This window comes from Camelus ferus, chromosome 4 (assembly GCF_009834535.1).
Source record: "Camelus ferus isolate YT-003-E chromosome 4, BCGSAC_Cfer_1.0, whole genome shotgun sequence".
NCBI lineage: Eukaryota > Metazoa > Chordata > Mammalia > Artiodactyla > Camelidae > Camelus > Camelus ferus.
Window position 1 is genome coordinate 23,715,144 of NC_045699.1, and position 26,858 is coordinate 23,742,001.

The following is a 26,858-nucleotide window of genomic DNA, read 5'->3' on the forward strand; positions in this document are numbered from 1 at the left end:
CAAGAACTGTTTATTTAGTGAAAAGATGAACACTCAAGACTAAAAAAATGTATTCATGTGTTTTTACTGTGGAGGCTTTTCATTCTTAAGAGAAAGGAAAATGAACAGAATGAAGTCAACTAATGAACAGAAGAACATCACAGGCCATTAGAAATTACTCTTGGATTTTTCTCATTTCTAATCAAGCAGTTTTTTGCAATGATATATTTTAAAGATAATTTTTATTAAATGTCTAAGCAAATATAATTTAATTTTTCCTAAAAAATGAATACAGAGTTTTTTTTTTTTTTAACAATCTATACTTGATAAGCGCAACGTATTTGTTCAGTTTTTTCATCCTTTCTGGGAGTAATGATGTCATTTTAGCATAAAAGTGGCATCGAAATAAACTATTAATTCTTTGCATATGTAGCAGTTGATTTTCAGCCCCATTAATTTGCTGGACGACAAGTATCATTCTGTTCTTTAAGTTGGAGATGGAGGTGCAAAATCATTATAGGACTTGTCCACACTTCTTACAGCCGGGCTTACTGAGGAGAGGTGCTAAACACACCCTGGAGAGCAGCCTAGAGTACAGGGGCCATTAAGGAGATGGGCACCCAGACCGCCAAAAGGCAAACTGTGCTCAGACCGGTTTCCAAGTGTGGTTTCCCCTCTGGGCAGATGGAACACAGAGGCAGGGAACCTGAATTGTGTAGCTGTAACCTGAAAGGCTCAACCACTTTAGAGCTGTCTCTGGAACAGGAACTAACAAAGCAACATACATGAGAACCAGAGTGGAACGTTAGTCTCAGAGACCGGGATGAATAGGCATTGATGGATTTAAAACTCCATGGTATTGGAAAGTGGATATATTAAACTGCTCTCAGTCCTGGAAGGATAAAATTGCTAAAGATTTTTCAGCCCTGCCTGTTCTGTGTTCCAGTGGTTCAGGGTTTTGGGATGATAACTGATTTTGCGGGTGGGGCATAGGGAAAGCAAAGGAATAATCCAGATCTGTCACTCAGGAAAAATACCACTACCTTTATCTCACCATTGTAAACAGTTTGCTTAGTGTTCAGGGTTTTCTTTTGCCTATAATGTTGTAGCTTATTTCCCTTTTTTCTCCTCCATACACTCATCGCTACAGCCAAGCTTGTCTGTTTGGTACCCTACATCTTTCCTTTGGGCCATGCAGTTTCATATCTTTGGAAATTCCTTCCATTCCATCTTTACTTGTGTTGATTCTATCTGTTCTTCAAGTCCCAGGTCAATTTTTATTTGCTGCTAATCCTCCAGAGTTGGAAAAATGAGGTGTTCTGAATCCTTTAAAAAACACTTATTATTGTAAAATACATCACATCATATATAAAAGTACAGAAAACAATTTTTGAAGAATCATCTATGTAACCACCACTCAGGTGAAGAAACAAGACACTTAACATTCTAAAAGCCTTTGTATGGTTTGCCTCCTTGGTGATACCCTCTTCTTCTTTGGAGGTGATCACTGCCTTGACCTTGTAGTGATCATGCCTGGTTTTTGTTTTTTTTTTAACATATTTATTTGGACTTATCCTGCCTATGCATATCTCTCGAAGTAACATTGTTTTTTAACTTTATGTAATTGCATCTTACTATATATTTGTGATTCTTTTGGTCAACATTATTTTAATAAGTTTCATCTGTTTTATTGCTTGTGGCTGTAGTTCAGTCACATTTTGTGTAGGATTCCCTTGTCTAAAAATGCCATTATTTATTCATTGCACTGTTCATCAACATTTGAGCTGTTGCCAGTCGAAGGCTATTATCAATATTCTTGTGTAGGTATCATGGTGCACATGTGGGTGGGTTCTTTAACCATTTAACTGTAATTTATTTAACTTTATGAGCAAATATTCATCCTATATTTTAAAAAGTTATTATAAAAATAATTTCGGTTGTTATGTAGTATTCTAGCTTGTGCTCTTAGCCAAATGTATGTAATTCTTGCTCTGTTTCAGGGCTTTTTCTAGTTTCTTTGTTTCTATTATAGATAACACTCTAATGAGTACTCTAAGAATGGATTTTCTCTCTGTATGAGGTTATTTCTACAGCAAACATTTACTTGTTGGAATTCTCAGCTGAAAGGGTGTGAATCTTTAAAGATTCTTGATTTAACAAAGACAAATGACTTGCCAAGGTTGTGGCATGCATTTATATTGGCTGCTTGTTTTTTAGTAGAAAATTGTTTTTGGAAGGGAGACTCAATATATTAGTTGACTCTAGGATCAAATGATCTTCACATTATAACCGTTGATCCATGTGTTCTCTGTTACATAAGTCAGGAAGGAGAGAGCCCTTTCTTCTCCTTGGTTGCTAGAGATTGTCTAATTCTCTCTCTCTGACCAGAATTTTGGCAGGCTGTCCTCTAATTTTATCACAGTCAGCTTTTTGATAAAAGGTAAAGATATTAGATTGATCAGAAATTGTAGCCATCCAATAATTTAATCTCCTGAGTGAAGAAGAAATACATTAGGTTAAATATGTATGGTAATTGTTAAATACTAAATATACTCTGGTAATACCTCCAAAGCATAATTTTTGCAAAAGATTGCTGTACACATACATGTGAAATTATACATAAAGAGGATAAATGCTTTAAAATGAGTATAAAGATGGAGTCCATATTTGGTCCATTTTACCAACTGATTGCATTTTCCCAAATCCATTTTCCAGTTTACAGCATAATATACCAAGCTTCTCAGACTGAGTATGACTGTACTTCTTGTTTACTTCTCTCAGTAATTGAAACCAATGGTGAGAAATATGTGAAAATAAAAGATGACGAATGGCACTGCTTGTTCTCCAAAGTTAAACAATTGCAAATATCAGGAGTTTGTGCAATTGTGATATTTGCGGAAAGGAGCAATGAGACGATGATTGTAAGTGCCAAGTCCACTCCTAATAGGGCAAACTGGGTGAGTTCAGCAGTTCTGCCCGTAAGTGCTCTGTAGGATTCTTGCAGGAAGAGTCCATTTATCTCCTGTTTGTGCCTCCCAGTTAAAACATGCCCTACTTTCTGTATCAGCCTGCAACTCTGTCTTTTGCTTGTTGTAGCAAAGGGAGATTTTATACACACACACACGCTTCACAATGTTTAATAATAAAGGTTTGGATTCATGTTTTTAAAAATTGGAAATGTGGTTTTTGTATATTTTGACCATAACATCATGCATCCTACCTTCTTTTTTTTTTTTTTAATTGAAGTATAGTCAATTTACAGTATTTTGTTAGTCTCCAGGGTACAACATAGTAATTCAGTTTTACATATATATATATATATATATATATAAATATATTCTTTTTCATTATAGATTATTACAAGGTATTGAATATAGTGCCCTGTGCTACACAATGGGACCTTGTTGTTTACCTATTTTATATATAGTAGTTAGTATCTGCAAATCCCAAACCCCCAGTTTATTCCTCCTTTCCCCCTAGTAATCATTTTAAAGATATTAATGATTCTGATCCAAGAGCATGGGATATCTTTCCATTTCTTTGACTCATCTTCAGTTTCCTTTCTCAGTGTTTTATAATTTTTAGCATGTAGGTTTCCACCTCCTTGGTTAAGTTTATTCCTAGGTATTTTATTTTTTGATGCAATTTTAGACAGGATTTTTTTTTACTTATTTTTCCTGATATTTCATTGTTAGTGTAAAAAATGCAACAGATTTCTGTATGTTAATCTTGTATCCTGCTGCCTTGCTGAATTTATTTATTAGTTTTTGTTTTTTTTTTTTTTTACAGTTTTATGTGTGTCTTATTGTTGTCTGTATAGAGCATCATGTCATCTCCAAATGTGAGTGACAGTGTTACCTCTTCATTTCCTACCTGGATTCCTTTACTTCTTTTTCTTGTCTGATTGCTGTAGCCAGGACTTCCAATACTGTGTTGAATAGAAGTAGTGAGAGTGAACATCGTTGTCTTGCTCCTGAATTTAGGAGGAAGGCTTTCAGCTTTTTACCATTGAGTATTGTGTTGGTTGTGGGTTTGTCATAAATGGCTTTTACTGTGTTGATAAATGTTCCCTCTATACCCACTTTGGTGGGGGTTTTTAATCATGAATGGATGTTAGATTTTCTCATTTGCTTTTTCTGCATCTGTCGAGAAGATCATGGGGCTTTTGTCTTTGTTGATGTGGTGTATCATGTTAATTGACTTGCCTGTGTTGACAGTGATGAACTTGGTACACAGATGATGAACCTGTGTTACTGAGTAGACTTACAGTTAGTGGTGCAGGCAACAGTATAGTAGTGTTCTATCTTGGCTGACATCACAATATAATTGTGAAGGACAGAAAAGGCTTTCATGCTAAACTGAGCTGACCTATTTCCAGCTCTGTTGCCTGCTGGCTGTATGATTTTGATTACACATTGATATACTTTCCCCTTGATAATTACTTCATCTGTAAAATGAGGCAGTGATATCTAAGTTGTAAATGCATGTCAAGAATTAGAGGAAATAAATATCCCTCATATGGTTTCTAATAATGCAATTACTGTTTACTAATTATAGCTATTAAAATTAGTATAATTACTTTATTTATAGTGGGTGGAACTTAAAATCGATCCATGTCATGTAGAGAAAGTGCAGAGGGAAGGGTTAACAACAATGTGTGTCACACAGTCTATAGTTACTTTATGTCAGATTTTATCCTGTCCTCCAGATTTTATATATATATATATATATATATATATATATACACACACACACCTATATATACACATATACATATAATTTTTTTCATTCTGTATGTCCACGACCCATTTTTTATGATTATATTTCTTTCCAGAGGTAAACCATTCTTTTTTATTATTTATTTTTAAAGCTACATGCTGAAGCTTATTTTAAGGAAAGGTTAATAAAAGCAATAATTATTTCATTTTTTAAATCCCTAGCTATTTGTTGAATGGCTGTTTGTTTTGTGGGAGGATGTTTGCAGCCCACTGCTGCTATAGTAAATCCAAAACTACCTTGAGAAAGCCATACTTGTAGTATCTCAGTGACGTTTAGTTTGTTTTTTAAAAAGACAAAATTTCTTTCTAATAAATAGCAGTTTATCCTCAGGCTCATTATTGATAGCCCCATTGGGTTGGAAGGCACATTTTTTCTCTTTACTTGCTTAAAAATATAAACATGGATCATGAAAAATAACTGTTTATGAAAATGTACAAATTTACATTGTATATAAATTTTACTCTTTTTTTGAGGTATAATTGACATAAAACGTTATATTAGTTTTAGATAAGCAACATAATGATTTGATATTTGTGTACATTGTGAAAGGATCACCAGAGGACTATGTTTCTATTTAAAAAATACATCACATAATTTTTTTGGCTTCTTCAAGGCTTCTCCCAGTGAACTCTAGTTATTATATGAATAGCTTTCCCATTGCCCATGAGGATTCCTTTCCTTTCTTATCTATAAGAAAAATTTCAAATATCTCAGCATGTTGCATGAAGCTTATCACAGTTTGATACTAACCCATTTTATCAAATTTATTTTTAGCTACTCTCTAATATCCCCACCCACTAACCCATGTATTGGCAGCCTTAGAATACTGAATGTATTATTATTTATTACTAATAAGTTATCTGTAACAAATAAGAATATACCATATTTTCCTTTCTTTCCACATCTTTCTTCACCACTACAACGATCTTTTCATTTATTATGGTTTTTAGTTCTTATAATGGTATTCTTACACCTTTTAATATTTGTATAGTCTCATTACTTGATTTCAGCCTTGAGTAATTGTGTGCTTGTGTGTGAGTGTGTGTGTGTGTGTGTCTGCAGTTGCCAAGTAAAGTTCCAAGCAAACCCAACTTACCCATGAATAACACCAATAAATGAATACAATTTTTTAAAATAATGTGAAGCACTGGACAGAAAATAAAAACAGGCAGATTTTAGAGGTAAATTAACATTTAGAAGAAGGAAATGGCAGTATATGGAGATTTTGCCATTTTTATGACAGTTATCCTTGAATGCAGGCTGAAGTTATTATTTCTAAAGTGGCTAAAATTCTAATAATAACCTTGTAGGCGTTCAGGCCTGAAGAACCAGAATACAGAGTTGAGCACAACCAAGTCACTAAAGTGTGAAGCAGGATCCTAGAAAGGGGAGAGTTAGAGAGGAGGATTCCCAAATACCGTGTAAAACCAGGCCCAAGTGTTTGTCTGAACTGGGCACAGGGCAAAATCCAGCTGATGGTAAACGGCTGACATAAGATTTGAGCAGCTCAAAAGACAAAATTTACTTTTTGAATCCAAATAAATTGTTTAATAAAACTAACAATGGATTTGTCACAAGAATATAACTGAATCTGGAATCTTTACCATGTAATATTGACAAAGTCAAGCATAAAATTCAAAATTACCTGACATATAGATAACAAGAAAATGTGACCCATTCTCAAGAGAAAAAAGCAAAATGATGGAGACCAATTCTGAGATAATCCAGATGTTGGACTTGTCAAACCAGCATTTTAAAGCAGCAAGTCATTTGGTGTTCACAGTGAATGAAATGATGGAAAATATTATTAGCAGAGGAAAAGAAAATATTAAAAAAAAAAAATGGAAGTTCTGGCGCTGTGACTTTAGAGAGCTAGAAAGGGGCAGGGAAACCTTTACTCCCCTATCTTTATTTTTCATTTTTTATTATGAAAAATTTAAAAACTACGTAAAAGGTAAAAAGTATATAATCAGTATCCATGTACACATCATCCAATTTCAAAAAAATTATCTAGTTTTTTTCATTTATTCTTGTGTCCTGCATTTTTTCTTCCAGTTTTTTTGAGATATACTTGACATACAACTCTAAATAAGTTTAAGGTATAGAGCATAGTGATTTGATCATGAAATGACTAGCCTCCTACATTTTTAGCTATTTTAAAGTAAACTGTAGTCATCATGTCAGTTCATTCATAAGCACTTGAGTATACATGTTTAATAAAGAATTTTTAAAACATATCTTTGTTTACATCTAAGAGAATTACCATTCATTTTTAATACTGTCTAATACTCATATTTCCTTAATTTTGTCAAAAAAAAAGCTTTTATCTAGTTGGTTTGTTTCAATCTAGCTTTAACAAGATCTACATATTTTATTATTGTATCTGACTGTTATGTGTCTTAAGTCTTTTTTTCTTCTTTGACAATTCTCTTTCCTTGTTTTGTTTGGAGAAACCTGCCTTTTTGTCTTGTAGAATGTCCATTTCCTGGTTTTGGTGATTGCAGTTTCATCGCCTTAACTTACTCTTCTGTCCTTTATAGATTTCCTTTAATTGGGCAGTAAAATCTAGAGATTCGTATCAGAATGCACTGATTCCTGCTTTTGTAGGTACTAAAATTTAGATGATATTATTGTCTTCCTATTGCTCATAATGTCTGTGTCCTTTTTTTTTTTTTAAGATTCCACATATAAGTGTTACCATATGTTATTTTTCTTTCTCTTTTTAGCTTACTTTACTTGGTATGATAATCTCCAGGTCCATCCATGTAGCTGCAAATGGCATTATTTTATCCCTTGTTGTGGCTCAGTAGTATTCTATTGTATGTATCTCTCACAACTTCTCATTTCCCCAGTTTCACCCAATATGTTTAAGCTGGAAATTCATCAGCCTTCCTTTATATAAATCCTCTTTTGTGAACATCTTTTAAGTTTCTGTTCAAAGACAACATTTGTGAAGTCTTTCCCTAATATCACCTATTTTCAGAATAAGCAGCTCGTTCCTCTCTTTTCTCATAATACTTCAGACAGAACTTCCAACCAAACTTTGTAGGCCGTGTTGAATCACTCAGCTAACCTCAAGTTCAGTCTGAAACGTAGATGCGTCTGGAGAAGGACACAAATCCTTCTAAAAAAAGGATTGAAGAGCAAACTTCATTTTTATGGAAGGATTTTTGATAGCACAGAGGAAGAATTGTAACACATAGAACCCAGCCATGCTTCCTAAAATAGATTTCCTCTTTCTTTACCAATTAATGATTTACTCTTTACAGCTGCTTTGTCTTCTAGTCTTTCTCTGATTCTCTGTTGCATTGCAGTTTGGCAATTCTTTTCTGATGTCTCCCTCGTCATTGTCACCTGTCCTCCAGTCGTCTCACCAATTCTTAAATAGTTTTCCCAGGAACTTGTATCTTAACCTTAAAGGTAGTAAATGCCTCTTTGGGCTTACTAATTTTGCAGCTCTTGCCACGACTCTTCTTAAAATGACAATAGCCATGTGATCAGGCTTTGCTTACAACTGATACTCCTTAGAAGGTGGAGAGAAAGTCAAACATCTGTATTTTTATTATTGTGATTTCTGCCAGTTTCATTCTAGCACTTATCATACTTTATCATTGTTCTTATGACTGTGAAGTATTTAAAATCAAATTATGCCTTTTCCTTTTTAGCTTCACCTTCAACACAGCACCCACCTCAGTTAGAGCACATCATAAATTTCTACGTTGAGTGAATGACCACTTGAAAGATTAGATTTGTTTTTATAAAAGCAGTTTCTCATCTTCCCATGTTTTCTTGCTATTCTTCCAAAGATGTGAGTGTTGATCTAGAATAAATTAGTTGCATATTCTATGTTTTGTCAGAAATCTTAAAATGGTGTAACATTTTAATTCATAAAACCACACATAGATCAGCTTCCTACTGTTTCTTTTATCTGAATCTGAATGTATTTTTCTCTTCACAAATTCCTGGAATTCTGCTAGCTCTTGGGGTGAAAGTGAGGTTTTCAGTTCTTTTGTGAGAATTTGACTTAGACTAAAATGGCAGTTCACTTGGTAAGTCAAGAGAAGAAAGAAAGCATGCATAAACAGTTGGACATAAACACTCTCAACTGACCGCAGGTTCATGAAAGCCACTTGACTGAGTTTAATTATAAAGCCAAGCAGAGCCACGCGTGAAAACTGTAAAATCAAAAGGGAAGTTACACCAGTCCGAGAAGTAAAATGCATTATTGCAAAATCAAATTATACAAAATCAAGTTATAAACTTGCTTTTAAACTAGCCAAACAATATTAAAAGACTTTGATGGAAAATGACTTGTCAGTGGAGTATTTTTATGGTATAAATCATATAATAAGTACTTACTGAGTATCTACAATGTGTTTAGCCCTAAGTTAAATAGACTCAATCATTCTTAGTGCAGGTAGGAAAGTAATTCTTAGGGCTGATAACTTTTGACTAGTTTTTTAAAAAGTTTTTTAAAAAGGTAGGGATCAGATACTCTTTTGTGACAATCTCATAGCATGAAACTAAAACGAATCAACCTTAGGTTTCAGTAATAACTATTTATCTTGTCTAGTTTTTGCTGGAGCTACAGAATATTCAAGGTAGTCTTACTTTATAGAATATTTCATTTGAAAGTATTTGAAATGAATCATAAGCACCATAACCACCAAATGATAAAAAATAATTGACAAGAGCTTCCCTATAGAAGCGATGTTTTCTGCTTTCCGTGGAGTACCGCAGAACCATGCCATCAGTAATGCAGGAGGTGCAGTCCCTAACATTTGTAGGGGATTTGACAGTTAAATAATGCTGTATGATTTACTCTTTACACAGCCTGCAAGGATGCATTTTTAATTTAATGCATGAGAAAAGTTTTGCAGATGATCATACAGCTTGTAAGTGGAATTTTCAGCTTTAAACCCAGAACAGTTGACTCTCAGTCTAAAAAACTCACTAGAGCACAGGAACCTTACATTTAAAATAAGGTAAATTTGATGTTTCTAATAATAAACAGCCTAAAACTCAATCCATGCAGTCTAGTCTGTAAAAATAAAATGAAGCAGCGTATCTAAGAGTGCTTTTTAAACTGTAAAACAACGGAGACATGCATTTCTGTCTGTGAACCAGTGATCAAGGCATCAACATAATGACATTAAGAATCTAAGACTCTTCACACTCAATTAGATTTAAAAATAAAATGCATCTTATTTTTACTTTTTATACAGAAAATCATCTACTTAACCATAAGAAAAATATTAGGTAAAAATGGACCAAAAATAAACAGTCTAGTCATGGAAGAAAAGTAAATTGGCCAATTAGGATGAACAGCAGCTCAACCTCACTAAAGATTGAGGAAAACAATAAAAAATAACCCTGGGAAATAATTTTTAAACTAAACCAGTAAAGTTTAAAAAGAAATGTAGCATCCAGAGGTGGTGAAGATGCTGAAAAATGGACTCTTTAATGAATACTTACTAATTGGTGCAACCTGGTTAGAAGTTAATTTGTCAAGTCTTTTGAAGTTATATTTAATTTAAAGATGTAACTGCTATGTATAGTGTTTCATATGCTATACAAGTGAGAAAAATACTGCAGTGATGCGTATCATGAATTTCACAAGGCACTTTTTTTTTACAGTTAGTCATTCTCATAAAAATTATGAATACTTGTCACTGTATATTTCATGAAAGTATTTCTGTGTGAAGTTCATAATTATCATTATTAATGACTGTATTAACAACATTAGTTCTAATGCATGTAGAACAGTGTAATTAACTTCTCCCTTTGCGAGATATTTAGCTTATTTCTATTGCACTAGTTTACCTAATGTCGTGGTAAACATCTTGGTTCTTAGGGCTTTCTACCCACCTTGGGATTAAATTTGTAATTTTTGCTCTCAAAACTTAAAAATCTAGATACTTCCAAATTGTGAAGAATAATACACATTTGCTTAGACATAAGCATGATGTCATGTATTTCTTGAGATTTGGGGAATTAATAAGCAAAATGGAACTTTCTTTTTGGTCATTATTTAATTACTAGTGAAGTTATTTCCTATATTATTTTATTAATTAAGCTTCTCTTTTTTTGAAAATTTTAGTCATTTCTTTATTGGGATGTTGATAATTTTCTTTCTGATTATATTCTTTTATTCTATTTCTACAATTATTTTTCTCAAGCTATTTATCTTTTTATGAAATTTCAGAGTTTTAGATTTTACATATACAATTTTTTATATTGTTTTAACATCTGATTTTTATCCCAAAATGTTTAAAATTTAAAACGTTTTCTTCTCTAGCTCCTTTATGATTATTTTAAAAACTAACACTAATGCACATTGGATTAATTTGGTTTATAGTGTGAGCTGTAGCTCTTAAAAAAATATTTTTGTCTTCAAATTCCTAACATTATCTCATTGCTATTGATTAAATAAACTATTTTCCATTATTTTCAGATACTTCTTTTATAAATATTAAATCTTTATGTATAATTTTATCTATTTTCTTCCAGATTTTTTTCCTTTTTTGTACCAACAACACATTGTTTTAATTATTATAGGTCCAAAGTAGTTTATTATCTGGTACATAATTTCTTCCTTTGCTGAATATATTCTTTTGTATTTTTGCCCAGTCTTTCTTACTCAATTTAGATCTTATTCTTTTAATTTGCTTTTTCCTTCTTTAGCTGTCTATATTGTCTGCTTATTTAGTTCCATAATAATAAATTAATTGGAAAAAAATTACACATTTATATCTTCCCATTTTTCAAGTTTTATATTACCTTTCTGAAAGGTTCATAGTTTGTTTTTTCAGTAGGTCAAATAATTTCTCATTAAAATTATTCTTAAATATTTTACATATTCTTACTGTGAATGCTACCTCCTGGCGTATCTCTCAAATGACTCTGGCATGTAACAAAATGATACCGCTAAAACATCTTTCATCTAGTCATTCATTTTATTAACTTTATTAATTAAAATTTTTATTTGGTAGTTTTGACTTTTCTAATCACAGTATTATATAACTTCCCAGTGTTTCTTTTTTTGATGTCTTTATTTGGGTTTTCATTTATTTCTTCCAGTTTTATTGAGGTATAATTTGACATACAGCACTGTATAAGTTTAACATATGCAGCTTAATGATTTGACATGCCGAGATAGTGAAATGATTTTTTACAATAAGTTCAATAGCATCCATCATCTCATACAGACACAAAATTAAAGAGATAGACAATTTTTTCTTGAGGTGAGAACCCTTAGGATTTAACTCTCTTAACAACTTTCATATGTAACATACAGCAGAGATAATTATGGTTATCATGTTGTACATTACATCCCTATTGCTTATTTATCTTATTACTGAAAGTTTGTACCTTTTGACTGCCTTCATTTAGTTCCCCCTCCATTAACCGCTGGCCTCTGGTGACCACAAATCTGATCTTTTTCTGTGAGTTTGTTTGTTTTGAAATGTAATTGACTGACAACACTGTGTTAGTTCCTATTACAAAACATTGTGATTTTGTGTTTCTGTACGTTTTTAAATGAACACCACGATAAATTAGTTATCTTATGTCACCATACAAAGATGTTACATAGTTATTGACTATATTCCTCACACTGTACATTTCATACCCATGACATTTATTTTGCAACCGGAAGTTTGTGCCTCATAATTTCCTTCACCTATTTCTTCTGTCCCTACCCTCTTCCCCTCTGGCAACCCCTGTTTGTTCTCTGTATCTGTAACTGTTTCTGTTTTGTTATGCTTTTTCATGTGTTTCTTTTTTTTTTTCATATTCCACATATAAGTGAAATCATTCAGTATTTGTTTTTATTTGTCTCACTTATTTCACTTAGCATAATATGTTCTAGGTCCATCCATGTTGTCACAAATGGCAAGATTTCATTCTTTTTTATGACTAATATTCCACTTATAAATATATCACATCTTCTTTATCCATTTGTCTGTTAATAGCTACTTAGGTTGCTTCCTTATCTTGGCTGTTGTAAATAATGTTGCAATGAACATAGGGGTGATGTATCTTTTCTAATTAGTGTTTTTGTTTTCCTCAATTTAATACCCAGGAGTAGAATTGCTAGATTGTGTGGTAATTCTATTTTTAATTTTTTGAGGAACCTTCATATTTTTTTCCATAGTGGCTGCACCAGTTTACGCTTCTAACAAGAGTTATGAGGGTTCCTTTTCTCCAAATCCTCCCCAACACTTGTTATTTGTTGATTTCTTGATAACAGCCATTCTAAGAGGTGCAAGGTGATACCTCATTATGGATTTGATTTGCGTTTCCCTAATGATTATTGATGTTTAGTATCTTTTCATATGTCAGTTGGTAATCTGTATGTTTTCTTTGGAAAAAAATGTCTATTCAGATCCTCTGTCCATTTTTTTTAATAGTATTGTTTGTTTTTTCATGTTGAGTTGTATATGTTCTTTGTATATTTTGGATATTAACCCTTATGAGACATAGATAGTTTGCAAATATCTTCTCCCATTAAATAGATGGCCTTTTCATTTTGTTCATAGTTCCCTTTGCTGTGCAGAAGCTTTTTAGTTTAATGTAGTCCCATTTGTTTATTTTTGCTTTTGTTTCTCTTGCCTGATTAGATATAGCCAAAAATATTACTAAGAATCATGTCAAAGAGCTTACTTCCTCTGTTTTCTCTAGAAGTTTTGTGGTTTCAGATCTTACATTTAAGTCTTTAATCCATTTTGAATTTTGAATCCATTTTGAATTTAAATTAATATTTATAAAACTTCCCATTGTTTGTCTTTCTTATCTTTTCTTTCTGTTCTCATATTTTTACCATATATTAAAGACAATTTAAGTAATGATATGTTGATGATATGAATATTTTTTCTAATGATTTTAATGGCAGTGAAATTTTATTTATTTGGTAGTGCTTACAAATAAATTCAACTGATTTGATTTTAGAAATATGTGTTGAACATATGCTGAGAATGAATATTATGAAATACTTAACATTATAGGCAATGAGGAGCTAAAAATTTGTGGTTCTACAATCTAATTGCTTGCATATATATACATTCACATACACAAATACTGATAACATATTCTAGCAAATTCTTAACTACCAAAGTCCATGGTACAGTCAGTGAATACTGCGGGTTTACAGAAAACCTGCTGCTACCTGGAAAAGAGAGATCTTCAAAGATGAACAGATTTGCATGAATGGAGAGCAGAGGGAAAGCATTCTTGAGTGTAGAGAAGTAAAAGCAAAGACAGGGATATAGTATTCTCAGGGTATATTTAAAGAATAGGCAGACCATTGTTCAAGGTGAGACCAGTGAGCATTGCCTTTCCCTGGTTCATTTATCAAGCATCACTCATTCATCAGGCACACTTTGCTGGTCTTAACAACTGCCCAATGTTTTGGATAGTGGATGAGAGCTTACTTCTTTTCCCCATTTGAACCCAAATCTCTTTCCCTGCTATCTGTTGTCAGGATTGCACACTTTTGGCTTTGTATCCCTATTTACCCTCTAAGGTGGTCTTTTTTGAGTATCTCCCTGGTCCTTGCACTTTGGCTGTTGAGCATGATTTGTGGCTTTGCAATTTTTTTATTATTGGGTTTACTGTTGACTTTTATTATTAAGAAAATCTTCAGTAAAGATGTTATTATCTGGTTCATCCCTTAGATCTTTGGGATCCTTCTGGTCTTTTTGCCCCTCTCACTGGGGAGGAAGAGTCTTCTTACACTGTAAAGCTCTTAGGGACAGATAGAACCGAAGGTGTGAGTGCTAAGGTAAGGGAATTATTTCACAATAGAAAGCTCTTAAAGGGAATATTTTAAGAGTATATAGCTATAGAATAACAGTGAATTAAGGGAGGTTTTACATTAGAAATGTTTTATAGTAACTTCTTCAAAATGAATCTAAATGTAATGTGAAATAGGATAAACTCTTGTTATTAGGAACACAAGCCTCTGCAAAAATATGGAAGTATTTGCATCACTAAAAGAAAGAATGGATCACAATATGTATTTAAAAGTGAATTGTTTACCTTAAAAGAAAATCAAATAATTACCAGTTACCAGATCATGGTGACTCCAGCAATTAGTAATTTGGATTTCCTGCAGAACTCATAAGATACAATCTTGTGGTGAAAACTACCTATTGTTTGTTTTTCTGTTCTGAATTTCTGAGCAAAATCTTGAAATTGAGCTTTTAAGACTTTCAAAGCCTGTTAAGTTCATATGTATTTCTCATCAAATGTGAGGACTTCATATAGGAAGAGACAGATTTTTTATGTTGATATTTTCATTTTTTTTTCCACGATAGCATTCATACACAACTTGTCTAACTTTGCAAGTTCATCGAGAGACCCTGGGTTTTTAACATTTCCTAATTAGTCAGCTGTCATTGAATGCACTCTGTGAAATTTTTGCCGGTCTTTTGGAATTTAGGCATATTTGCCTTGTGCCTCTCATTAACTCAAGAGGGAGCCCCTAGTCATCAATTTAATGAGTACTTTCACCAAAACTGTTGGCAAATATTTAATCCTAGAACCATGCTAGTGAAAATCCACAAGAATTTTAATGTTCCAAAGTTCTATAGGTAGTAAAAATTTGGAAGAAGATACAGTCATAATAGTTTTTTTTTTAAAATAAATCATTGAACTTCAGTTGAAATAAAAGGTACTCTATGACAAATGGTATATGTGACTATAAATGATACCACTAGCCATCATGTTGTCACCTATTATTTTCTCACTGGTTGGTTGATATGACAAACCTAGTAGGAAAAGTAGGTCAAGTATAGCTGCCTTTTAAACTATTCATATTTATGCTGGCTTTGTTTTTCAGTCTTTAATATATCTACCAGAATAAGTCATCATTTATCTGGTATTGTATCTGTAAGGGCCCTAAAAGAAGAAAGTGACATATAAATATTTCTTTTCCATTTCTTAAAACACAGCTCCACGTGAAGTTTGAGACAGCAGATTAACAGTTTCAGAAAATCTTGATGTCTAAAGAATTCTCTATGCGCCTTGGTTGCTTTCTAGAAACTAAATTTGAGAAAACACAATCAATTTCAGCATCTTCTCATCATTCTGAAGACTTGTCTGTTACTCTAAAGCATGAAAGCTTGTTTTGCTTAAAAAAAGAAATAAAACCCAGATTTATTAGCTGTACTATAGTGACCCTGAGGACAAAGGAAAAACAACTGTGTTTAGTTTGTTTAATTCACTGCTGGCATTGTGTATTAACAGTCCTGAAATGCTAGTTGTACTTTTAGTGCCTCTTCTTGCAAGAGTTTTACAACTGTCCTAGGAAATAAGGATGTGAGAAGCTTGCAGCATTCTGAGTTCAGGAATGGTTTATATAAACAGCTCAGAGTCAGCTAAAGTTTTTCCAGAAACCCTTGCCAGATTTCTGCTTACAACTTAGCAGCCAAAATTTTGTCCCATAGCCATGGCTAGCTGCAAGGGTGGCTATTTAACTTCTGTAGCCTCTGTGAAGGAGATTGTCAATAGAGAAATTAGTTGGGAATGATTATTGGATAGGTCATACAGCAATATACATACCTATATTGTGTGCCCCATGATAAGCAATCCTTAATTTCTTCCTTCTTTGTGATAAACAGATTCCTTTACTTAATTAGTTATTGTAATGGCAATAATATAATTTTGTCAAGCATTTCTGTTTACTAGGTCATATTTTAAGCACTTTCCAAATATTAACTAATTCTCTGACAATGCTTTGAGGCGGGTTTAGTTATGCCCATTTTACAACTGAGAAAACTGAAGCACAAAGAAATACTGTTAGCTATTACAGAGTTCATGCATCTAGTAATTAGCAGAACAGAAATGTTCTGAAACCAGGGTCTTTCTGCTTTATACCACTCCTTGTCAGTTAGCGAATATGCCCGTTCACTCCTTAAATGTCTTTCTTTTCTCCTTTTATATTACATTATTCATATTTTAACTAGAATTCATTAGTTTTGTTTGTTTTTGCCTCAGAAAACCTTGAGCCAGTCATTCTTTGCAACAAGTGTGTGGATCAGATCATTTTCTAAAACATAATTGAGAAAGACAGCTTGGCCACACTCTCTATCATGTGGTACAAGTTGCCCAAGAATGCTTCATTTTTCTTATTTACAAAATGATGGATTATTCTATGTGCCCTCTAGCAGCCCTTCAAGATTAGAATTAAAAAAAAAAAATCAGATCTTAGAGGGTCCAGCAGAATACAGTCACCTCAGTTCACTTTTTATGAGGGCCAAACTTTTCAGATGGTTTGAGAGTCATTGCTAGTAAATTTGCAAAGAATCTTCAATAAAAAGCACAAAAATGATGCTTTGAGGGGAGGGCAAAGTGACAAGGAGCTGGAACGCATCAGCGATAAAGGAGTAAGAGGCTTTTTGACGTCTCAATATATTCCTCTACATGCGAGGGAAAAATGCAGAGTTAATAGCTAAAACTATACTTGATTTATAGGTGGATTTGGCTGATGTAAAAATAATTGTAGTAAATTACTGTGAGAATAATCTAAAAACATCAAGAATGCAATATTTCCTTATTGGTACGTGATTCCTCATTAGTAAAGAATGAAATAATGCAGGCTCTGACAGTTGTTTCTCCCACATTGGACAAACAGGCATGATGTAAATGATCTGAAAGAATGCCAACTTTAGGCAACGTTTGGAATTTAGCTAGCACTCGGAAATACAGGTAGATGCAGTGGGGTCTGGTTTGGTTTGACCAAGCCTTTGGTTAAGCATGCTACACAGTAATCCAGAATACTAGGTAAGAAGATTTGAAAGAGTTTTGTTTAGCATGTATGGGAATGTTCTAAACATTTATACAATGGTAACTGTGATTTGTGAATGGTAACTAGAAATTGTGTGAGATTGATGTACCAGTCAACAAAATCCGGAAACTCTATCTTGCTGTGCAAGGTATTAAAACCTGTGCAAATTCAGTTCTGTCTAATTCCTTCTCTCTCTTTTCATCATACCACTATCATGTTTCCATCCTTGCTTTGAGAATTCCTTCTTCTGCTTTGCAAAACTGGATTTAAGTCTTCCGGACTTAAATAGATAGCATGATGCTGGACCATGGCAAAAGCATGTTAGCTATAAATATAACCATATTCAGACAAATCTTATTTTGGTACATTTCAGGCTGAGAAAAGACACTTTGAGTTAAACATAATTTTGTGCTATAATCTGCATGCTGTAAGAAGTTTTAAAGTCTGTAGTACTTAATTTAGAATCTTAGATCTAACAATTAGTATTTGAATGAACTTAAGTAAATGGTTCCGAGGTTTACCTGGATGGACATAGCATGGATTTGTTACTGTACCCAAGGTCATTAAACAACTCACAGAAGAAGAATAATCTCAATTCCATGAGATGCAGTTTCTTTTATTCAATATCTGGTAGTCATCATGGAAATAGATATTTTCATTCCCTTTTGTTTTTATTCTGCTTCTGTTCAATAAATCCATCTCCTTGGAATAGTTAACAAATAAGTGCTGTGTTAGCAAGAAATCTGTTGACAAACTCTAAACCACTAATTTATTAGAATTATCATAAATAGTTCTCTTGGAAAATGACCCAGGATTAAACACAATTTAATGGTGGAAAGATTTATACAGAAATAATTTAATTATACAATGTCTCTCTTACTAATAAAATAATGAAGACAGTAAATCTCCTTTGGATATACTTTTGCTATTTCCCAAGGATATATTTTGCAGATTTTGCATTAGTTCAACAATACCACTTTCCACATTAGACCCTGTTTCTTACTCAGCAACTGTCATACTGTATTGTAATTGTCTGCATTCCTATTTAGATTATAAGCTCTTACATAAGCAAGACAAGTAACTAAAAATTCTTTAGAAACCTTTTTTTATTTTTTTGGCTGTGGTTCAGGTGATATTTAAAATATGGAGAAATGGAGTCAGTGTTATTGGCTACAAATGCATTTATTGAAACTAGTAAGTATTATTAAAATACCCATTTTGACAATACAGAAGATGTGTTTGAAGCTCAATAGCTCCTCAAACAAATGGCCATCAAACAATAAACACTTCAAGGTGAAGAATAACTGTGAATGAGTCATACAAATCACTGAGGAAATAAGCGCATAACAAAAATCCTGTTGAAATTAAAAACCCAATTTTAAAAGATGTCTTATCTACTTAACCAGTATACTTAGGGGGGAGATTACAGAGCGCACAGCTGATTGGTTCACGTAATACGGTTCAAGTAAGGCTCCTAAGGGTTCTACATGCTTCTTAGGAAGACCTGGCTTTCAGGGCTTCTCCCCAGAGTGGATGGAGTAACTTGAGCTGTTAGGAACCCAGGTAAAGTCGTGGCATTCATCATGTCTATTCACGAAGTCAGGAGGAATTGGAGTTTGGTCTTTAAGACAATTCCCGTGAATTGTCTTAAAACATGATTTGTGAAAATTGTGAGCAGTTCGCCAAATCCTGTTGTATCCTCTCTTATAATTTAGCCCAGAACTGTTTCTTGTTGAGGTATCTACTTTCTTCTTTGGTAATTAAAAAAAAGAAAAAACCCCACAAAACTAGAGCAGATAAAGATTTAGGTAGAGGTACTGTATTAGTAAGATAACATTAAGTAACATATTCATAAGTTTTGGAGATTAGGAGGTAGACATCTTTGGGGTATCATTAGACTGTATAACTAAGTTTGCTCTCTGGCCACCCCCCCTAAAATGTATGTCCATCTCATATGTGCATTACATTCAGTCCATCTCAGCATTCCCAAATGTCTCAACATAGCATCTCGTCACCTCAGAAGTCTCACATTTCTTCAATTACATCATCTAAATCAGGTATGGGTGTGGCTCTGGATATAATCTACTCCAAGGCACAGTTCCTCTCCTTGTGCAAACCTGTGAAACTCAAGAAACAAATTATCTGCTCCCAAAATATAATGGTGGGACAGGTATAAGATAACAGTTACAGACATTACAATTCAAAAAGGGAGAAAAGGAAAACAAAGGGGGAAAAAAAGAGGGGAGTCACCAGTCTCAAGCAATCTGAAAATGCAGCGGAGACACCAGCATTAGGTTTCAAGGCCTGAGAATAATCCTCTGTGGTCTTCAGCTCTGTCCCCTGGGCTTATGACTCCTCCCTGTGAGGCGGAGGTTCCACCCTTGGAGCCGTCCTCCCTCCCATTCTCATCAAGGGTAGCATGTATCACAGCTGGCCAGTTTTATCACCAGTCTCCTCCCTGTGGAATGTGGTTCCTACAGTTCTCTTTCATTTTGACCTCTCTGTCCTTTCAGTCCAAGCTGGCAATGATTTTGCTGGTATGAAGCTATCAAGAACCTTATGAGTCTCCTGTGTATGTCACAGGAATTTCCTCCATTAGATAAGAAGGCCCTCCACAGGCCTTTCTCGGAGAATTCCATCTCTGTTTTTGGCTTCTGCTGACATGGTTGAAGGGATTCATGAGTCACATGCCTAATCTCTTCGGAGGGGCCTCTCTGTGACTCAGTTTTCTGATCTTTTGATCCTTCTTCAGTATTAGAAAAAAGGTTGTCCAGACACAATGTTGTCTCTCCTTCCAGAACACTCTCTCTCAACAGTACATCTCCTAATTGTAGTGTCTTTTGCAATCTAGATTGCTAAGAATTTCCTATTTCATCAAATCCTGGTTCCTTTTTGATTAAATTCTTTCCTCTTGCTTACCTCATTCCACTTGCATTTTGCTGTAGGGAGCAAGAAGAAATCAAGTCACATCTTCAGTGTCTTCAACACTTTTCTTGGGACTCTCTTCCTGAAAAATATCCAAGTTCATCACTTTCAAGCTCTACTTTACATTTAACTGTAGGATACACTTCTGTTAATCTTTCTGCCACTATGTAATGTGAGTTTTTTTTCTGCCAATTTCTAGTAAGATTTCTCATTCCCTTCTGAGCCCTCACCAGCAATGCTTTTACTATCCTTTCTACCAAGAGTCAGTTTATGGCGACTTAAGTTTTCTCCAAGACAATACAGGTCTCTACTGTTCTTCCCCTTCCTTCTGAGTCTTTACAAGCAGAGTCATTCAAATCTACATTTCTACTAACAGTCTATTCAGAACAATCTGGGCTTTCTCTCTCATACTCAGAATTCGTCTGGTATCTGTCCTTTATTCAATTCCAAAGCTACTAGCACATTTTTAGGTATTTTGTTACAGCAGCATCCTACTGTCAGTTACCACAGTTTGTATTGGTTTCCTGTTGCTGCTTTAACAAATTACTGTGAACTTAGTGGCCTAAAATAATTTATTGTCTTACAATTCTGGAGGTCAGAAGTCCAAAATTGGTCTTACTTAGCTAAATCCAAGGTGTTAAGAAGGTTCTAGGGAATATGTATTCCTTTGCCTTTTTCAGCCTCTGGAAGCCTCTTACATTTCTTTTCTCATTGCTCTCTCTCCTCTTTCACAGCCGGCAGTATAATGTATCACATCTCTCTCTGACAGTACTGCCTCTCCCTTATAAGGACTCTTATAAAGCCACTGGGCCCACCTGGATAATACAGGGACATCTTCCCATCTCAACATCCCTACCTTCGTCACATCAGCAAAGTCACTTTTGCCATGTAAGGTGTTCGCAGGCTCCGGGGATTAGCGTATGATTTCTTTGGGGAGGGGAGAGAGGAGACGGATGAGGGCATTATTTTTCCTACCAGAAAAACGTACTACACAAATAAGTTTCTTGAGAGGAGAGTTTGTACCTTCCTCCCTTTTTTTTTTTTTAATTTTAATCACCAGATCCCAGCACAGTCATTGCCTGCTACCTAGAAGGAACACAGCAAACTAATAATTTGCTTTAGTCCAAAAAAATGTATCTGGTAGCTACTATAAGACAGACACTCTTCTAGGTGTCAGGAAATAATGGTGGTGAAGAAAACACGGTCCTTGTTCTCGTAGACCTTATATTCCAGTGTGGGGAAGCAGAGAGTTCATGCAAAAAATATGTATCAGGTGATGAGATGAGGAAAAATAAACCAGGGTAAAGACAGAACGTTCCAGGTGTGCTGTGTAAGGAGTCCTCTTGCCGTTTGTTTGGAGACCAGAAATAACTGGGAGATCAAGACTTAGGAATATTTGGGAGATGAATGTTTCATAAAAAGGAAATGAGAAGTGCCAAGATTATGAGGTGGGAACATGCATAGATTTTGAGGCTTTTTAAGAGAATAGTAAGGATGCAAATGAGGCTCACAATGAGAGAGAGGGGAGAATGGTGTTAGATGAGGTCAGACAGGTAGAAGGTGAGACTACATATAATTTTGTAGTCTAGGGTAAAGAATTGGATTATACCCGGAGATGGAAGTGCATTACAGGGTTAACAGAGGCTGGCAAAAATCTGACTTGTATTTTAAGATTATCCTGGTTGTTATTTTGAATATTCACTGTGGGACGGTAAGGGCAGAGCAAAGAGACAAGACAGGGCTTTTGCAATAGTCCCAGGGAGATGTAACACTGATTTGGATTAGTGTGGTAGGAATGGTAGTGTGAAAACCTGTAGCTCATTCTGGATCTGTTTCTAAGGTGGAGCTCATATGATCTGCATGATGGATTGAATGTGGTATGAGAGAGCTATTAAGAATAACTTTAAGGACTTGGGCTGAGCATCTGATAATTGGAGACATCATTTACTGAGCTGGGGAGAATTATAGAACAAGAGCAAAATTTCAGTTTTGGTTGTGTTTAGATTGAGGTGCTTATCAGACATCAAGTAGAAATGTGGGGTCAGATAGATAGGAGAGGAGTTCAGGGCAGAGACCAGGGCTAGAGATATACTTGGAGGAATCTCAGCATGTAGATGACATGTGAAGCCATGAAACTAGGTGAAATCCCCAGGGGAACCATTCTGGAAAAGAAGTGGTGTCAGAATTGAACCAAGAAACACGCCTGTGTGTGGAGGTCAGGGTATGAAGACGAACCAGCACAGAGTATGGCTAACAAGCAGGGGAAGGAGGGGGTCCAAGGGTAAGTGATGTTCTAGAAGCCAGATGAAAACAGTCTTTCAAGAAGAGAGTGCTCAAATATGTTACCTGCCTCTGAGATATCAGTAAGATGAGGACCTCAGAAGAACCATTTATTTTGTCATCATGGAGGTGATTGTGTTTTGATGGAGTAGGGGATAAAAATGCCTGATTGACGTTATTCTTGGAGCTCCAAGTGCCTTTATAATTCATGATAGAGCAAAGGATCATTATTGCATTTCTGAAGGTTGACAAATACCTTGAACTTGATGCTATGCAGTTTTGGACTGACAGAGTATAAATACTGGAGTTTCTTTGAAGTTGAGACTTCTAAGTTGATTATCTAGAGTCCTTTTATTTGTAAACCGCCAAAAACATGCTAGCTTTAAATTGTTTAAATTCCTTACCTCCAATTATCTTGTTATTTTCTTCCCAGTGTAAGACAGACAAGTTCCTAAAGTGGAAAGGCTACGGCAACTGAGGAAAATTCCATTTCCCTGGGAGAACACAGCTTAATGCAAGCGGAGTAGTCTAAGGCAGTTTAACTTTTTACCCCGTTTCCTCCTGGTGCTGACAGAGATCAAATGTCAGATGCTCCAAGTCATAGACTGGTTATAGGAATTCTTTAGTTGAAAATGCATTCATTCTCTTGAGACCATTGAATATGTCAGTAATTAGTGTTGTTTAACTGCATATTTCCCTCCTCTTGGTAAAATCAACTATCCAAACATTGTTGGCTTATAAATATGACTTCATATATCTAAATCATAGACTTTACATTTGGTATCTTTTGCAGAAAAAAAAAAGGAATAACCGTAAAATATTGAAACTCATAGAGTCAAATTCTCTTCCAGTGTCCTGTCTATGTTCATTATCAGTCCGTTTAAATAAGATGAATAAATGAAAATTATTCTACACACTTCACTCACATTATACGCATGCTTTTTCATTTCCTTTCTATAGAGGGGAATTTTATAGCAAGCATGGGATGGACAGATAGCAAGGGAAGCTGACTGGGAAAAAGGACGGTGTGAAAAACCACCCATAGCATGAGATTGTTGTTAATGAGGACTATAGCAGCAATTTATGAAAAAGGACTCGTGTCAAATAAAGATCCTGTAGATTTTAATTGGAAATTGTATAATATATGTCCTGGAAACAGTACGTTTGAAAAGTGTGTAGTAAGTATAATGACAAAGGAAATTTGGGGGAAAAGTATTGCTTGAGTGTGGACATTTTTCAGTAATAAATAGACTTTTTGATTCATATTGTCAAGTGTTTAGTGCAGAAACATATCATTACAAAGAACAGTCTGAAATCTCAATTAGATCCGCTTACTAGGAATCATCAAGGTAAAAGAAATGTAGAGGATTAATAATATCACATCAAAAATAAATAAGTGCATTTATATGAGTGCTATCTTCAGATGTCATTTTAGAAAACTAAGAGATTATTTATCCAGAATTACTAATCCCAGGATGAAAGGATCTATTAGACTTCATAAGTTAATAGTGATATTGCTTCTCTCTCTCTCTATCCATCCATCCAACCATCATATGCATTTATGTTTTTATATATCCTATCAGAATTGCAAAATGCATACAAGTAAACATTAACAGAATCTCAGAATACAGTTACATGTAGGACACTTTAACCTTTAATTCCCTTCATACTTAATCTCAACTGTTCTTTGAAATTTGAAGAATCGTATATATATATATATAAAATTACACAACTAAGTCTGCAGTTGAGGTCAGAATCATGGATGACAAAATGCTGATCCACAGAATGAACATAAAGTCGAACTAAACAGATTGCATAGATTTGGGGCTTTCAAATGATTGTCATGAGAAGTTATTGATTTTACAGTAGGAAGCTGTGGCCTAGAAATAAGGCCTTTGTCCCAGGCATTTTGTTCAGTGCAACATACAAACGGTAACAAACCTCAGTAGCTTCTGTAGAATGAATTTTGAATCATTTAAGAATACAAGCAACAAAATTAACTATTATCAGACTTTGGTTTATTGTAAAACTTAGCAAAGTTTTTCTTATAATCCCTGAACCCCTGCTCTGAAAACAAAAGCAAATACACAATTATTGCTTATTCTTTCCCCCCTGCTTTATGTGTGCCATTCTGAAAGGAGGGAGAAAAATCACTGTAATAAATAAAAACAGGGGTGGAAGAGGCAAAGATAAATCAGTCGAGAGGAGAAATATCAGGAGCAACAGAAACATCATCAAGCAGTTCAAAATAAGCTTTTTTTTTTTTTTTAAAGTTGTCATAAAAAAAATCACACCAAAAATAATAGCAGCGGAAGAGGATAAATACAAGCTGATTGCACACCAGCCCCATGCAAAGCACCGGGTCATTAGCCAAAGCAGTAGTACTCAGCATCCAATTTGGGACGCTTGTGCCGTGCCTGTGAGTCCTCGATGGCTGAGTTGTCACTGAACTGGTCCAAGTCCGATGGGGTCTGGTGGCCTGGGACATCGTCTGCCAGGGTGTCCAGGTAGCTGCCCACGGAGATGCCGTCCAGCCCGTCACTGCCGTCATGCAGGCTGTTGCAGCTGCCGCGTAAGGAGGCGCTCTGGCTCTCTAGCAGACTGCACAGGCTGCCGCTGAGGCTGCTGCCTCGGCTGGTGATGGTGGCTTTCTCCTCAATCATCCACTTGATGGACTCAATGTTCTCATTGATGAGGAGAAGCTGGCGCATGAGCCTGACGTCTGTGGCTCTGAGGTTAACCTGTGCAGGAGAGGGAGGGAGCAGAGACGTGCCCGTTATTGCCGTTCTTGAAAAAGCCCAGTTTTACCTGAATTCTGCCTTCTGCAGTCCTTACCTTTAAATTCACAGAATAAAATACAAATTCACTGGAGCTCAGCATCTTTTGGAAAACTGCTACTGACAAATGGTAGGAGTCGTAATCAAAAAACTCACTTCCTGCCAGACCCAGCGGGCTCCAAAAGGGGCAGGGAGATGCCAACTACATCCCTGACCCTAACCAGGCAGCCTGAAAATTGCCTATTGAATGTCAGACCCTGTCAAAGAACTTAGTCTCTCTCTGGCCAGATGAATAGTTTATCGATGCTAACTGGGAATATGTATGTAGACACTGAGAGGTGGGGGAAGAGGATGGTGTAGAAATTAAGGAACCATCATAATCGTCATTGTGGCAGCTCCTATTTTTTGAGTGATAATGTGCCCGGCACTATTTTAAAAGCTCAAATAGTCATTGTAATAAATAGTAACCCTGTACCATGGGTATGATTGTTTTTATCCCCATTTTACAGATGAAGAAACTGAAATCTACAAAAAAAGTGTTAAGAGTACAGAAAAGATCTGCACTTTTTAATGACAATAGATAGTGCTGGGTGATGCTTTTATTTTTAAGAAGAACCAGACTGTTTCCCTGAATCCATAAGGGTACTGATACCAGGCTGATCGACGTTACACAGCAAAGTGTACAGATATTTGCTGAAGGTCTGATTATTTGCTTCATATGTGTCAAGAGCAACGTGAATTGAAATCTGGATATGAGACTCTGAGAAGGTTCTAGAACTCCCCTAAGTGCCTACTAGGTTTGTGTCTTTCTGATAGTTTTAAGTTACTTAAGAGGAATCTGTTTTCACAGCCACAAAGCAGAATTTCTTTGTAGGCCCTATAGTTGGAATGGGAACGTTTGCTAACATCAAGGGTGTGATGATTCTGGGGAAGGTGGGGATGGGGAGGCTGCGAGAACTCTCACGATAGCCCTTGTTCTTGTTGGAACTGAAGGAACATGGCTCCTGTCAAGATTCCAGTGCTTGGACTGGGAGGCAGGGATAGATTTGGCCACCAGAGGTCCTAGTCACACTCATTATGATTTAAAAGGGGTAACGGTTTTTTCAGTTGAAGGCTTTAACCCAAGAGTCTGGGCCTTGCTAATTCTGTCTTTAAGACTCAGGACTGATTCAGCTTTGTGGGTTTCTAGAATGATCAAAGACACTCAGTCATGAGTGACTCAAGCCATAAGGGAGAAAAAAGCCTACTGTCTTCAAATGTATGCATTCATATTGTAAAGATATTTCCTAGGTAGCAGTTAATCTGTAATTGAAGGTGAACTTTGGAGTGAG

The 26,858-nt window shown here is 35.1% G+C and overlaps 1 protein-coding gene across 1 annotated transcript in view; it reads right to left on the reverse strand.

Annotated features, from left to right (window-relative positions):
- Positions 1 to 24,746: 24,746 nt before the first annotated feature.
- The window catches only part of LURAP1L (leucine rich adaptor protein 1 like), a 44,041-nt gene continuing 41,929 nt past the window's right edge, over positions 24,747 to 26,858 (reverse strand). Inside the window, exon 2 of the mRNA XM_014565034.2 lies at positions 24,747 to 25,491. Coding sequence (XP_014420520.2) covers positions 25,117 to 25,491 — 375 coding nt within the window. The 3' untranslated portion in view covers positions 24,747 to 25,116. The remainder of the gene's footprint in view (positions 25,492 to 26,858) is intronic.